This window comes from Lissotriton vulgaris, chromosome 4_1, assembly GCF_964263255.1.
Source record: "Lissotriton vulgaris chromosome 4_1, aLisVul1.2, whole genome shotgun sequence".
Taxonomy (NCBI): Eukaryota; Metazoa; Chordata; class Amphibia; order Caudata; family Salamandridae; genus Lissotriton; species Lissotriton vulgaris.
In genome coordinates this window covers 629295108-629311292 of record NC_141691.1, presented here as the reverse complement: position 1 = coordinate 629311292, position 16185 = coordinate 629295108, and the positions used below count along the sequence as shown (strand labels likewise).

The window sequence follows — 16185 nt, the reverse complement described above, 5'->3', positions numbered from 1 at the left end:
TCGCTTGTTTATTTGTTTTTTGCAGGATCCAATGGTATTGGAGTGCTTGCTCCATCTTCGTCTTGCCATAGCACGAACTAGAGCCAATGGTATTGGAGCGCTTTAAGTGCTCACCAATTACATTCCACAATGACACATTCATTTTTGTCGCTGATCCTGCTTCAATTAAAGTAGTTTGTTTACCTCTTCATTGTTGCTACCTCTTGCCCTTTCCTGTTGTTACTTGCCTATCTCCCCATACCCTCCTTCTTCCATGTTTGACCAGTCCCCCCACTACCTCCCTTGTTGCTGCTGTTATTTTTTTTTGAACACGATCCAGTGGTATTGTTCCAAATTTGTTAAGCAAATCTCTGTCAATACCAAAAAAGCATTGGCAAAGCCCGTAGAGGTCAGCGATGCCCAAGCTATTGGCCTTCTCAATGTGAATGTCTTTTAGCCATGTTGTCTAGCAGCAAGTCTGCTGTATAGCATGGCTGAAAGTCTGTGAAAAAAGTGTTATGATGCAGCCAGCGCAGGCCACGTCCTAGAGCTTTTTTTAGTGTTAGGAGGGGCAGGACAATAAACTCAACATGGGGGTTTGGAGGCGAAGAGACTCTGCGCCAGCTTAACCTCCTGTGATTCTGGGCTTTCAGTGACTTTCAACCATGTTGAACAGCAGATGTGCTGCTATGGATCATGGCTAAAAGAAATCCACAGTGACAAGGCCAACAGTTTGGGCATTGCGGAGGCCTATTTTTAATGCTTGTCATTATCCTCCAACAAAATCTTTGGGTTATGTAAATAATTTTATAGGCAGTGCCACTTTAAATATGACTTTGTCAACAAAATTATACATCTCTAAAATATTTATTAATGAGTGACAAATTGCACCCTATTGATTTTTAGGTCGAGCCTGAGCCAGTGTGCATGCGCTGCTCTGGCGATCTGTTGTAGTAGAGTCTTGGTAGAGAAGCCCCGCCCACCACCTGCCCATATTTTTCATTTGCTTTTGTCTTTGTTCTTCCTAAATGCCGGCTTCTGATTGGTTAATAGGCTTGTTAGTCCCTCCTTAGTACTGACTTGTCTTCATTTGTAACCTCCCATGGCTACTAGCCTCTTTACCTTGGTTGTTACACAGCACGTCTTATTTAGTCTTGTAAGCACAATTTTCTTTGAGTTTCTCCTACTTCAAGCATGACAACATGCTTTGCTTACATTCAGCGCAGGACAATGGTGGTCGCTTGTTTAATTCCCTGTTGCTTTCCTCGCGTCCCCCCTCTCGTCCGCATTCTTTTTGTTCCCGCCCCCCTCCCCACTTGCAGTGGTCCGTGAGGTAACCCACCTCCATCCCCCCTCCCGTTGCCCATGTTCCCCAGGCTTGCACCTCCTCCCGTTGTCCGCATATCCTTTGCTCCCACCCCCCCCCCCGTTGTCTGCATTATCTTTGTTCCTGCCCGCCTCTCCACTTGAGGCACACCTCCCCGGCACATCATTGTCTGTTAGAATTCTGAACAGAGTCAGCAAAAATCATTGGCAAAGCCAAAAGGCAGGACCTATTGGCTTTGCCAATGCTTGTTCTGAAGAAGAAATGGGTTTGAGCGCCCGGAACTGGGACTGATGCTGTAGCCGGGGAGGGGGTGGAAAGAGAAGCAAGAAGGTAAAAAGGATAGCAGATTCCTTCACCGCACCACTTCTATCTTGCTATTCTAAATATATAGTCACTCTGCCACATAGGATGAGAGTTCCACTATGTCACACAGTATGGCACATTTAGAATCTTACAGCCGACAACCCCCTTTATTAATGGGAACATGAACACCGCGTCCCATCATGCAGACAGTTGCTTCTCGAAATGTAGTTTGGATGCGTTACGCATAACTCTAGGCTTCTTGCCAATTAACGTTAGCGAGATCAGGAAAAAATATCAAAGTTAGTTGCTAATTGTTTAGAAAATATGAATGACAGATACATTTCAAGGGAGTAGGATACACTTGTACCTCCTGGAGCTTTTTCACTTTTGTTCGCTCCCGGTCCCACTCTGTTTTCGAATTCTGTCTGCACGCCGTCCCAGGCATTTAACGCATATGACCACTCTGTATCCCCTGGATTTAGCAGAAAGTAGTGCGGAGTTATAGCTCTTTTAGTGTTTAAAGTGATGAGTGTGGTGCATAATGTTGCGTTAGGTTCTAGGAGTTTGGTGTTATGAGAGATGTCTCGACAAGTCCTCAGGGTGGTATAGTCTTCTGAGCGAACTGATCTACCTGAATGCATTTCTTAAGCGGGCCCAGGAAATGTCCCTCTATACTTTTTTCATATTTGCAGAGATTAGTACCTGTCAAATGATGGAGGACCATGAAAGTGATTTCAGTTACTACTGTACATTGAAACAAGTATTTGCAATGCAACAGGTCTCGCATTTACGTGAGTTTGAGCTATGGCATTGTAAATGACAATGCCTTTTATTTGTGTTTAGGTTTTTAAAACATAAATAAAAGCCATTGTCATTTACAATGCCAATAGCTTAAACTTGCGTGAATGCAAGACCTATAGTATTGCAATTGCTTGTTTGTCTTTGGGATGTGATTGTTATTTGTTGAAAGTAGCTCAAGGGGAAGGAAGCATATAGTAAAGCACCTGCATGCCACGGGAGTAAAAAAAAACATTGACAAAGTAAATAGATTTCACCTATTGTCCGTGTTATGACGTTTTTTAACTTGAAGTCATATTGCACAGTAGCTCAACTGCTCTGCAATATGCAAAGAAACATTGACAAAGTCAATAGAATTTGCATAGGCAAAACCTATTGGCTTTGCCACTGCTTGTTTTCTCTGTGCCACAATACAGAAAGAGGGTTGCTCCAGGGCAGAAATGGAGAAAATGGATTGAGGAGCCATTTCTAAATAATATAATGTTGTAATAAAGATTTCAACATGGATATCATACTCAGTGGATAACCTCGCTTTAGACTGAGGAAATTGGATTTGCATTATTTTTGCATTGACAAAGTCAATAGGTCTTGAATTAATGTGCCATGGCTTCCCTGTGATGCAGTCATGCTTTTATTTCCAATAAAGAGAACTATTGTTGAAAAGTAGTACCTCTTGCATTTCAATGTAAGCACTGAGGTGGCAGGATACACCCAATCAGCCTCTAGCATTAGGCGAGAGATGACTTACCTCAATCTTATTGCAATCTTTCAACTTTCACACTGTGTAGGAAATGTGTTTTCCAATTCTTACATAATCGGAACAGATTAACTAGTGTGCTTACTGATTTTCTGGTTCACTTGATTACCTATCAGACAAGCAGAAAACGTAACATGAGTGGGTTTGCCCTTTTTTCTACTAGTGCAAAGTGACTCCAATATGACCACAGAGGCACTATCACCACAACATGGAAGTGAACTCGGACACAATTGCAAGCTATGCTGCAGTCTTTCAAAGCAATTGTGTTGTGAGCGGCGCATGCTCTAACATTGCTGGGTAGCCCGCGCGCTGCACAGAGCAAAGCAGGAATTAGGAAACGTGGGGCAGTATTCTCGTGCGAAGTTTAAACGGTACCAGATGCACCTCTGATATTACGATAGTTCACAAACATGGCTGCGCTGCTTCCTTCGGCGCGTGGGTGCACATGTGCGCGTGGTCTTGCTGTGACGGCCTTTGTTGCTGTGAGCCCCTCAGGTCTTAATATCTCCGGTGGTTTTACGTTGCAGTCGTTCCTTGCTCTGGTTAGTGCCGCCTGAGGAGTATGACGCATTTTTTTTTTTACTGTTTGCTGTTTATTTAATGACGTTTGAACTTTACGCCTCTCTCCTGTCCTTCAGGTATCCGGGCCAAGAGAGCTGAAGTTATGAGAATCCGTCATGGAGGCCCACTCCCATAGCGCTTCCCCGACCGAGAAGAAAAAAGTTGCGAATTCCATCTTGAAAGGCTCCAGTCGAACAGATGTCAGTGAGAAGGCCGTCGCCTCCAGCACAACCTCCAATGGTGAGTAACCGGAGGGATTTACAAGCAGCGGAACATGGAGTCATTTTGTGCGCGCTGCATTCCTTCTGTGTTGAGCATTTGCACCTGGGTCATTGTTTGTCCTGTGCGAGGAAAGGCTAAAATAATTCAACAAAGGCTTTAGGGAAAGCAAGTAATCCACGCTCTTGTTTCAAACACTTTTTTTTCTTAGAACATCCGAGTTTGCCCGATTGAATCTTCGTGAGTGTGAAATGTATCCCCAGAACGTTTTGTTTTGGAATTTTGGCGGGCAACTCCGGTTAGCAATGCAGGCATTCAGAGCATTTTTCATTTCCCTGTGTAAGCTGGAGAGGGATTAGCTAGATCTATGCTTACCATACTTCTACCAGGTTACGCACACTTTTGCACCATAAAAAAATGCAATGCAGCAAATGCATCATGAGCCATAGCTACAGCTTATGTGCGAACTAAACTTTTGCCTCAGTGTGATATAGGGAGCAAGCAGATGTTGCTGTGTTTGCCCGCCTTATTTTTCCATGCTTTTAAAATGTTGACCATTGGGAAACATTTTGGGAAAAAGTTTGTTAGTTCGAAGATTAATTCCTTTTGTCATTTTTGAGCGCACCTGTGCAATTGTGAACAGCGATTGACCATATGCAGATGATCAATTTTAGTATTTATTAGTACGCCAAAGGCCATTCAGCTATTTTCAGTATTGATTCCTCAGTCCGTTTCCTTCATGTTTGCTCTTGTGCAAGATTGTATTTGTAAATGTAAATGTAAATGTGTGGGACTTTTAAAGCGCACTGTTGCCCGGGAGTGTCCTGGCACTTAAGACCGCTGGGGAACCCGTCCTGGCTTTCCCTGTGAGATGGTCCCTTCTGGGTATCTCCAAGATGAAACCAGGCATCCCCGGCGTCTGTGGGGGGGCCGTTGTAGAGATGAGGCAAGCTTAATGCCCAGAGTTGCCAAGTGTGTTTCCTAGTTAGAGTAGGCACCGAGGCGAGAATTATCAAGTCCGTTGTCCCTGGTCCACAACCCTGCCGCGTCGGGGATTGAACCCTGGTCCCAGGCCGTTCTCTGCTTTCGGGTCTGCCGTCTCTAACCAGTGAGCCACACCACTCCATTTGCATTATGGACTGGAGCAAAACATGTTTCATGTATACCCAATGATGCTTACAACAGAAAGGATGCAAGTAAGGTTTATGACGTTTGTGGCATGCATGTGAAGGTTAATAAAAAGGGCCACAGAGTGTAATTTTCTCAGAAACATGTCATTGCATTCCTATGTGAAGTCAGCGTCATAAAAATGCACGATCCCCAGAATGTATCCACATTAATGGAGTAATTGTGCAAGGGTTCAGGAAATTAAATGGGTTTATATGCAGAAGGCCTATTAGCACATATGACGATCAATATAAGTTAACAAAAAATATATAAACTTATATTTTTAGAGATGAAGGGTTTGCTAATGTTGTATAACAAATCGTGTTGATCCACAGCTCCAATATGACGAGGCCACAACAAGGATAAAGTGCCAATATTGCTGCCACAAGAGGGGCACTTATTCCTTTAACCATTAATAATGATGTGTATGATGCTGTATTCATCTCTAATAGGACAGGTTTAATGGGAAAATTAATATATAATCACACCACTAAACCCTCATACCAATAACGCAACAACAAATGTACTTTTTGTAGTATCTGCACTCTTCGTTGCAACTGCTTGGAACCGCGGCAGCGTCAGCTGGTGTATGCATGTTCTGGATTGGGAGAGCTGGGGTAGCCAGGGAAGCTGCAGGATTAACTGAGAGGTGGACCTGCCACTCACTGCCGTATAGAAGGCAAAGCAGGTGCAGCCACATTTTCTGAGAAACAAGTCATATATTTTTTTATGGATTTAGGCACTGGACACATAGAACACACCTTCACATCGGCTCGACCAAGACCTGCAGCATGTGAACTCAAAGTTGTATTTCCTATCCTTTTGGTGATTGCCACAGCTTCAGAGGAACGTATTCTTTCTTACCGATTTGGTGAGAGGGATCCCTCCGTCATGTCCGAGAGCTTCAGATCACCAATTGCCAGAGATTGGACTCAAGCCATCATATCAACACCGTGCTCTCGAAAGCTGTCATTTGCGAGCAGCAGCTTTTACATTTCACTCATTTTGGAACTTCTAAGTTCTGATCTCCGTTTCACTTCTACCGTGGATAAGACAGTGCACTCGATGTGCGTCCAGATATAGTCCTATTTTCTCAAATGTCCGACACATCGCTTAAGTGACAGGCCAGAGCAATACTACCCTTGAGAGACCAGGTTTCTCCGCTGCTAGGGGGCATCTCCTAAAGAGATATCTCCAATAGGAGCCTTTGGTCAAATAAGTCACAGTTCCAGGTTTTACATTTGCAAAATATTACTCTGCCCAAATGACTGGCAGTGATGTATAGAAGACTGTGTAGCATTATAGCAAGTTCCTGCTGATTTGCTCCAGGTTTGTCGAGTTCGTAATCTGCCAAAGGAGAGGCTGTGCCTGAGAAAGTGTTGTCCAAATGTTATTCTGCTGGGAGGCGGCACATAGCTCAGTCTTTCTACCATATAAACAGAGCGAACATAGTAAAGCACGCTGTGTGTTTCCAAAAGTGATTGATACTATGTTTATTGCTGGACAAGGCCATATGGTTCCAGTTAGACAGTGTCTCCCAAAACATCTGTGATTTGCCACATTGCTCTGCTTTTCTTCACCCTACCCTCACCGTGAAGTGCAGGAAGTGAGTCGTGATGCATTGCCTTCTTTGGGCTTCTGTAAATGTGTTTATACTGTTATGGACCAGACACAAAGTGACGTTTCTATTTAAAAATGTCAAACCCACTGATCTGCCCATCATCTCCAGAGGGCAGCAATGGCTCCAGTTTTTAGGCCACTCTTCCTTTAAGTAGAAATGTGTTATAATCTACACTAACAGGAAACCAGAGAGTTAAAACAAGCCTTCAGCGCAGAGCTGCCGCAGTCCACCCCTTCTCATGGAACGTGGAACTGGGCAAGTGCCTTTTGGGTTGATGTAGAACATGTTTTATTGCTTTAGGTTCAGAATCTTCTTGAACAGTTGCATCATGCCTGCAGCATTTAGTATTTCAACATGTGCAACGTCTGGGCGAGAAAAGCAACAATCCCTGGTCAGGTCAATGATGGGGGTAATACGAATTACCCCTAAAATGAGAATGCTTCAGTTTGCCTTTTGGTGCCTTTTGGTGTGAAAGAAGGAAATTAAAGTAGAACAAAACAAACAAAAGATAATATAAAAAGATGGTTCAGGAGTTTTCTCTCACATCCGCTTGGACTGTCTACTTTTAATGTCAGTACTAGAGAAACTCGCTATTTGAAATTGCTAAGTTTCACATGTTCACCAGTAAAGACTACATGGATCTCAAATATTGATGCCTGAATATAGATGTGTAAGATTATCTGCAGATATAAAACGATAAAATGAGTTTTTGTCTGTAAAAGTGTTAGTGATCCTGGTGCCTCAAGCTGAATTCACTCCAAATATATAAATAATAATTACTTAAAAGCACATCACTTAGTGAAAACAACAGGCTATTGTAAGAGGAGCAGCTGTAGGACTGGGTTTTCAAATAGTAAGCAATATTTTAGAGTAATTACTTCTAATGTCAAACACAAAACTGTTTGTATTTTCAATCCGAGTCTGCTTTGATCCACCATGGCTCATTCCCTCCTTGGAAGTCAAGCGGATCTTTATGTCTCTTTACTCTCCTGAAAGATTACAGGAAATGATAAAACTTTACTTAAAATAACAAAAATTTGGCAGAAAGAGTGAGACATAGTCCAAATTCCAAAAGGAGTGGTATGTTGAGGACTAGGAAGAAGGGGCAGCACACACAAAAGCACAAGGACAAAGGAAGACGTTCTGTTTTGCCTTGTACATGCAGTTAATAAATAAAGATTTTCACTTGGGATTCAGCTACACATATACCATCTTAAGATGCGATCAGTATTGCATGGCACATAATTCAAGAGTATGTGTATCAAGTCAATTTAACAAGTGGGAAAATAAGGGACGGGGTTCATAGAAAGGATGTGCACTAATGGTGGAGTCAGCCGAGCTCAGCAGTAGATATGTTGCACTCAACCAGATTGGCTCCACTTCTCAGGTTGCGAGTGTTCCCCTGCTCCGCAGAATGTTCCACAGATGCAAAGGAAGGGAGGGGACTTAGTGGTGAGTTGGGAAAATTCAGTTGTGTCTTCTCTACAGGTTATAAGGGCAGGCTGAAAGAACAAAGAGTGTCATTATTTGTGTATGTACAAAGAGAAACTAAGATGATATGGATATATTTTGCCCCAAGCTGACTATGCCATGCACTGGTCCTCTGTGGTATCTTAAACCAAAGGTACGCAGAAGTGGTATTTCTGAAATTCTGAAGGAGGAAGTGGTTAAGTGCTAGCCTCACATTCTAGGAGCAGAACACAACTTGTACTGTGGCTAGATAAACCACATGGGGAGGTGGATGGGTGGTGGATAAGCCTCGATGCATATCCATCTCTGTACCTGTATTGGGTGTACGACAAAACCAAAGGAGCACATAGATTGAAGACCCTGCAAGTATCAAATCCTAAAAATGAAAGTACAAACGGTTCTTATTTCCCCCTTGATAGGAGTTAAATCCTGTAATGTCTTTCCTCACATTTGAAAGTGGTTTCTAGTTTGACAATTTTATAATGTATATATACTGCTAGGTCTTGGGATCCAAAGGATTCAGCCAGACTCAGTCTCTACTTGTGCTGAAACAGAAGAAAAAGAATGGGAAGAGGGAAGGCACCCCTTCTCAGTTTGAGAGCAAGAGTAGAGAGTGGAGAAGTGTGGCTCACCGGATAGAGGCGGCAGACCCAGAAGCAGAGGTCGGCCTGGTACCAGGGTTCAATTTCCGACGCGGCAGGGTACGGAACCAATGTCAGCGGATTCGATAAATCTCGCCTCGGTGCCTCTCTAACCATGGGTCCCACGCTGCAACTCTGGGCAATAGCTTGCTTAATCTCCACAATGGCCCCCTCGCTGCTGGGGATGCCTGCCTTCACCTTGGGGATGCCCAATAGGGACCATATCACAGGGAAAGCCAGGACGGGTTCCCCAGCGGTACACAGCGCCAAGAAACCCCGGGGGGAACTTGCGCTCTACAAATTCATACTAACATAACATAACAGAGAGTAGAACAGAGGAATGGTTTGGGGATGTATGTAGTCCCTTCTGGGTTTGCAAAAAGACAAAATAGAGCACTGTCGGTATGCTGATAGCAGTTTAAAGTGCTATCTTCAAGGTCAGAGAGCAGGGAGAATGCAAACCAAATAGGATCACGCTGCTGTGGTTGGAATTAATTGTGAATGAAAGAGCTGGTTCGAAATAGACCCCATTAAGATGCTTTATTATGATTTCCCAAACCTTCTGTAGGTAAAGGCATCTGCAAAAATACAGGGACGGTATGTATTCACATGGTCACATCCAGCGTAGGAATAATACATGTTACCAGCCCAACTGATTCTTTTGAGCCCATTATGAGTGAATTACCCTAGATGGCTAAAGACTGAATGCTTTTGTTTATAATTGGCAGCTCTGAATGTTTTATGATCTAGAACCAGTGACCTCACCAGATGTGCTACCAAGCATAGCTCCTCCTACATCCATTGACAGTAGTAGTAGTAGTAGCTGGGTCATTATCGGGAGTAAGCTCGGCTTCCCTCAGTTTACGGTATCAATGTGCAATTTAACGATCGAAAAATTGCTCTAAATAAATACGAATGAATTTCACATAAGCTGTTTTTTTGATGCAGCTTATTGAATTACCCTTTAAAAAGACAGAAGGTACATGAGGAAGGTGATCCGGGATCCGGTGATCAGCTATAGTTAATTCAACGGCAGATAGTGGCATCCAGATTGAAAAAATCTCAGATGGTGCTTAATGCATCCCAGCAATAATCCGCAGAGTTGCTCTGTATAAAATGAATCAGAGTTGACCGCCCAATAAGGGACAAACGGAGAATTCCGAAAGTATTCTGAATTCAGTCAACACAATGCATATTCAGAATTGAAATTTGAGAAGTTTTTTTAAGAATGTGTGGGATCCGAATATGAGTAAAAAATATTGGGGTGAAAGAAAGCAAAGAGACACACAAAAAAATTAACTCATGGGTGCCTTGACTAAAGATTATGCTAGAAACCTACTAAAAACTCCTAAAATCAGGGCTTTGCTTGCCTCTCATGAAAAAAGGTTAAAAGCATCTTTTTTCAGGATAAAATGTGATTGGCTTATGTAAAATTATCCGTTGCATTTTTTTTAAAGAAACAAGAGGGAACATGGCTGTGACGTGCAGATAAGAAAGTTAAAATTGGAAATGTTTATTTAACATAATTGAATAATAATTGTAATTCTTGAGTGCTACCTCACATATTTCTGCTGATATCCCATGTTTTCATGTCAATAAATGAAAATAAATATTCACTTCGAATCGGTATACTCACCCCCAGATACCTAGTCTTAACAGTCACCACGACAATTCCAGCATGAAGGATGTCCATACTGCCAACATATCTTCGGTTTTCCCTGCATTGACGTCATAACAAGAGACCATTTCAAAATTCTCAAGCTCTGAGACCAATGAAAGGAGAATCTTCCTCAAGTTTAGTAGTAATTAAAATGGATCATATTATATATGGAGGAAGCGTAGTGCTGTCACTCCCATACCTGAGTGTGGGCATGGAAGGCAATAGGATGAAACTGCGGGCAGCAAGGAAAGGCCAAAGTATCTATGCTGCACCCGTGAAGGGAGTTAATAATTTGTCAGTGAGAAGTGTGGCTCACCAGTTAGAGGCGGCAGACTCAGAAGCAGAGGTCGGCCCGGGACCAGGGTTCAATTCCTGACGTGGCAGGGTACGGAATCAATGTCAGCGGGCTCGATAAATCTCCCCTCTGTGCCTCTCTAACCATGAGTCCCACGCTGCAACTCTGGGCAATAGCTTGCTTAATCTCCACAACGGGCCCCTCGCTGCCGGGGATGCCTGGCTTCACCTTTGGGATGCCAAATAGGGACCATCTCACAGGGAAAACCAGGACGGGTTCCCCAGTGGTACACAGCGCCAAGAAACCCCAGGGTGAATGTGTGCTCTACAAATTCATACTAACATAACATAACCTACATTTTCATCAGTCAGACATGGCATGTGCTTTAATATCGGGCCCGAGAGCCGTTGGTACCTCAGGTCTCTGATCTCCTTGGGGTGCAAGCAGCAGCCTGTCTGTTATCATAAATTAATTGTTTGAAGGTGGCTGGTTGTTAACAATGGGTTAATAAATAGGACATACCACTGAAGTTGTCTCTCAAATTACAGATTATGTGCCTTGGTAGGCGTGTCTACTCTCTCGTTCCCCAGTCCACAATTCCTCGACAGACTACTGCTCCCTGCAGTAGTGAGGTGGAATAAGGAGTGTTGTGGTTACAATCTGGAGGAGCGATGCAGAAACTGTGCTTAAAGAGAAATCTGTATTATTTTTCTGTGGGGGATTGCTGTATGACGAAGAAGGGGAGAGATGCTCGTACTGACGTGCTCTCTGAATATGAAACCACAATATTGATGGGACACAATATGGGAGACAGAATATCGAAAATAAACTATTAAGAGGTTAGCAAGTCTAGATAATCCTTTATGGGTTCCGGAGTGGCGTGCTACTCGCCAGAAAAGCGCTTCAACACCCATCAGGGGTAACAAGTGCTATATAAATGCAAATCTTTCTTCCCCTTTTATCCATCCACTATCCTTCTCACTCCAAGTAACAGACTAATATCCATCACTGAAATTACCTCATATTTCACCATATTAATTCACCACTAATCCTTCATAGGCTTCCTGAATAGCATGCGTCAACAAGCGAGCGATAAATAAATACAAACCTTTGTCCTCCTCTATCCTTCTGCTATCATTCCAAATCCAAATAACTGACTAACCTATCCACCACTTAAAATGTACTTGCATGTTTCACTATACTAATTCAACACTAATCCTCTATGGGTCCTGGAGTAGCGTGCTACCCGCCGAAAAACCGCTTCGACGCCTCGTCAGGGGTAGTAAGCGCTATATAAATGCAATTACAATACAATACAATATCTATATATAACTATGTATTTACTACAGCTTCATGGTATGTGCATGTGGAGTTAGGAATAGTAAATGTATACTTCCCTACATGCACTTAGCTTTCAATATTTTGTCCCTCGACATTCTGTCCTCAATATTCTTGAACCACGATATTGTTGGTGTCGATATTCAGTAGTACAGTCACTCATAATTACATAATTTCGTCTGCACCGCATTGTTGTTTCTCTACATTTGTTTGCAATGAAAATATAAATCTACTGTGAATTTCGGAACTCTTCGGGAGTAGCTCAAAGACCAGTCATTTTTGCCATTAGACCATAGAACACATAGACATTATCTGGTACCTAGTGCAGAATGGACCTTCAAATCAAGCGACCAAAATGCTATTTCTATGACAGTCTTTTTTCTATGATTGCGTTATTGGTAATTAAAGTGTTTTAGACATTAGGTACGTTTGTGTTTCATACCTGCTGATATCCGAAATATGGAACTTGTGCCAAAGAATGTAACTACCAAGTACATTTTATGTGTTGATTACCCTGCATTTCCTGATAGCACACACTCTACTTGTTTTTCAAGCCTTCCCAAGCTTGCTCTTTGTCCTAAATGTCAGTTTCATGCATTTATTGCAGGTACTGTTTTGCATACATGAATTCTGCTTCAGGTCAGTTGTTTGTGTATTTCGGGTATGTTATGTGAATGAATAGTTCCCTAAATTACTACTGTGTCATCTTTCATGACCGTAGTGCCCAGAAGTATTTTCCACTGAAATGGTAGTCTTTTGGACTGAATTTATTCATACGAGGAATGTGAAGGCTTTTATAGGCTTCCCTCAGAAAGTGTTTGTTGTAAGGTTTGTTGAATTTATGATGAATTGCTTCAGGCGTTTTTCAAATCCTTTTTCTTTCTTGACACGTATTCTACAAACATGGAAACAGTAATCCAGATGACCAGACATGTGATTGACTCTTCTCCAGCCTATTGACCTTTCATACATATAGACATGCAGGGAGATCTCCAAATTTCGATTAAAGGAATTGCCACATACTCATTGTAGGATTTAGCTTGTGATGAGATCTTATCGATATTACTTTCCATTCAATTTGACATTTGGATGACTTAATCACTGAGTTGTTAGTGTAAGATTTTAGTGTTCACGGCTAAAAGGCATAGCTCTTGCCTGATGGATGAAAGTGTGTATGTCTGGTGTTTCATGGTGGCAAGTGTAGGGTATTGTGATTGCTGACTATGTGATGTACCTGGGCCCTGTATAAAAATGTCACTAGGGTGGTCCGATATGTTCTATTAGATGTTAGTGTGTGGAGCATTTTGTTATGATGTGGTATTGTGAGCATGGTGATAGCCAACTTGTCCAGTAATCCAGGGAGTGATGTATAAAAGCATTTCAAATATTAAAGACACAGATGTATCATACTCTTCTTAGATTGAACACTTCAACTCATCGGGTGACGGACTCAACCCAACCTCCATTGACCTTTTATAGACACTGCTTGTAGGAAGATCTCCCACTTTCAATTCAGATGAGCCCTTCATACCCTTTTTTCTCTTTGCCACTATGACACCTTATTCATTTCATATAAATGCGGCAAAGGTCTGTGGGTCAAATGTAAGCAAGGTGGTTTAGACTTTGAATTCTACTAATAAGGCTGTAAGGCAAGGCAAAGGATGAGTCCGTTTGTACTGTTTACTGTGTATATAGCCAGTGCGTTCAATTTTGTCTCTTTATTCTGTATCACCATTTCGATCAAACACACCAACGAAATTAACAAAACCAACTTTAACAATGCTTGCCGTACAGGACAATTGAAACGACAAAATAGTACAAATCTGAATAGACATTGTGCTATGGGCCTGTGTATTGTGTGCATACAGCAAACTATTAGGCGTCCAAGCCCTTTCAGCAGTCCATTGCCTTTCCATGTGGCTCAGCTGGTGTTGATGAGAAATGGATATTTTATTGTCTTCATATTCTTGTTTGGGTGGATTAATTATTAAAGTGTGTGCGTATGCTTTTTTATTTTTATGCATTGAGCCACCTTGAAAGGCTTTGCCAGTTTCTTAAGCATCTTTTAGGCTAATGAACAGGCCAGCTGTCTGGTAGATGAGAATGTGTGTATACTGTTTCTTGGTGGCTGGCGATGGTGGGTATTGTGATGGCTGAAAATATGTCATCTCTAATCCAATTCTGAGCATCATTTTGCATCCCAGGCACCTGCGATGTTCCTGAAGTCTTCTATCTTCAGTCGGGTGCATCCTATTTTTGTTATGTATTTGATCAAAATGATTAAAAAGAGAAAAAACCTTGCACTAATATGCCTTTACAGTGCGGAGTCCCACAGGGCTCTTCACTTCCGCTGGCTGAGGAGGTGGCCCCTTTCGGGATCCATATGGTGACCTTCGCAGATAATACCCAGTTGGTTGTAGCTTTGAACCAGTCTAGCCAACAGACCAATCTCCCTTCCTGTTGGCAAGAAGAGGTAAAATGGAAGTCTATCGCATCTGAAACTCAATGTACAGAAAACAGAGCTTATGATTCTTGGTAGCTCTGCAAACGCACTCCCAAAAAATCTTTGGCCATCCACCATGGGCCCAGCACCGATCCCCAAAACTAAGATCAAAAGCCTTTGAATCTGGCTGGACCTGAATCTTACCTTTAAAGTACAGGCAAGAAAAACGGCCGCCCTTTGCTACAGTCTACTGAGAACCATCCACAAAATTCTTCCACTTCTACCTCCAATTGCAAAAAGATTAGTGATCCAGGCTCTAATTTTGTCCAGACTTGATTACGGAAATGCTCTGTATTTAGCTGCCCCAAAGGAGGTGATCGCAAAACTGCAGGAAGTGCAGAATTGTGCGGCGAGGATGCTTACTGACACCCCTAAATGATGTTCAGCTAGACTATCTTTACATGCTCTCCGCTGGCTCCCAGTACAGGAGAGAATACATTTTGAAGCTCTCTGTATAGCCCATAAGGCACTGAATGAAGGAAAGTCTATAATTAGAAACGCCATGATCCGCCCTTTTAGGGCTAATAGAAAACGCCTCTCTAATGAGCTCCATCGTGCAACGGTTCTTAGGATCAAGAAGGCGAGAAGTGGAGGAAGGCTTTTCTCGCTAAATACCGCCAAACTCTGGAATTACCTCCCGCTCCACCTACGGAGGGAACCGATCCATCTTAAATTCCGGAAACAACTTAAGACCTGGCTTTTCCCTTAAAAGATAGGCGCCCACAGCAACTTATCACAGCGCTGGGATACCTCTGGGTAGCCATGTGCTATACAAATGTCAATACAATACAAACAGAAATACAATATCTGTTACATAGTGATCGCCTTCACAGGAGCAATGATGCTTTTTAAAGTGCAAGAGTGTAAATAGAAATTCACAAACAGAATTAATAATGTACATTTAGCATCAGAAAAAGGTAGTAGAATATGATAACACAGAAGCCTATAAAAGTTCAAAAATGCAAGTGACGATTCTTAGTCAAAATTGATAATGCCTATTAGCAGCAATAAATAGGAATAAATGTGCAGAGGTGCGATTAGCCGACTTAAAGCGTTAACAGAAAAAAATACATAGATAGCTGATTTAAAGCATTAACAGAAAAAAGTACATAGAAAGTGTACAATTCATCCTTCAGCTCTAAATCTATTATAACATAATCGTACATTTTGGCTAGGGAAATAGTCAATTTAATCTTTATCAGTGCCTAAATGACAAAGAAAGGCTCCAGCAAGACGAAAATTTAAGAAAGCAAGAAAATCAAAATCATATAAAAAGATATCCACTTCAGAAATGATCTAATTCATTAGATTTAACCTGTTACCCCCTACAGAACTCACTTCGCCAGTGGTTGATTATACAGTTCACTCAAGAAAACACTTTATCTTAACTCGTCAGTCTTTTGCAAGATGTAAATCCGTACTCTAGAGCTTGCATTACAACGAGGTAAAGGGTCCCCAAGCTTCATTAAATCTCTGATGGGCACCTACCCATATAGCATAGGCTTCTTTAAAGGCTCAATTCTAATCATTTTATTATACCATTGAG

General features: G+C 42.1%; 1 protein-coding gene across 1 annotated transcript in view; it reads left to right on the top strand.

The window, feature by feature from the left end:
• Window positions 1-16185, top strand: part of GLI3 (GLI family zinc finger 3) — a 394212-nt gene that overhangs the window by 43699 nt on the left and 334328 nt on the right. Inside the window, exon 2 of the mRNA XM_086964868.1 lies at window positions 3803-3965. Within this exon, the coding sequence (XP_086820994.1) occupies window positions 3842-3965 (124 nt within the window). The 5' untranslated portion in view covers window positions 3803-3841. The remainder of the gene's footprint in view (window positions 1-3802; window positions 3966-16185) is intronic.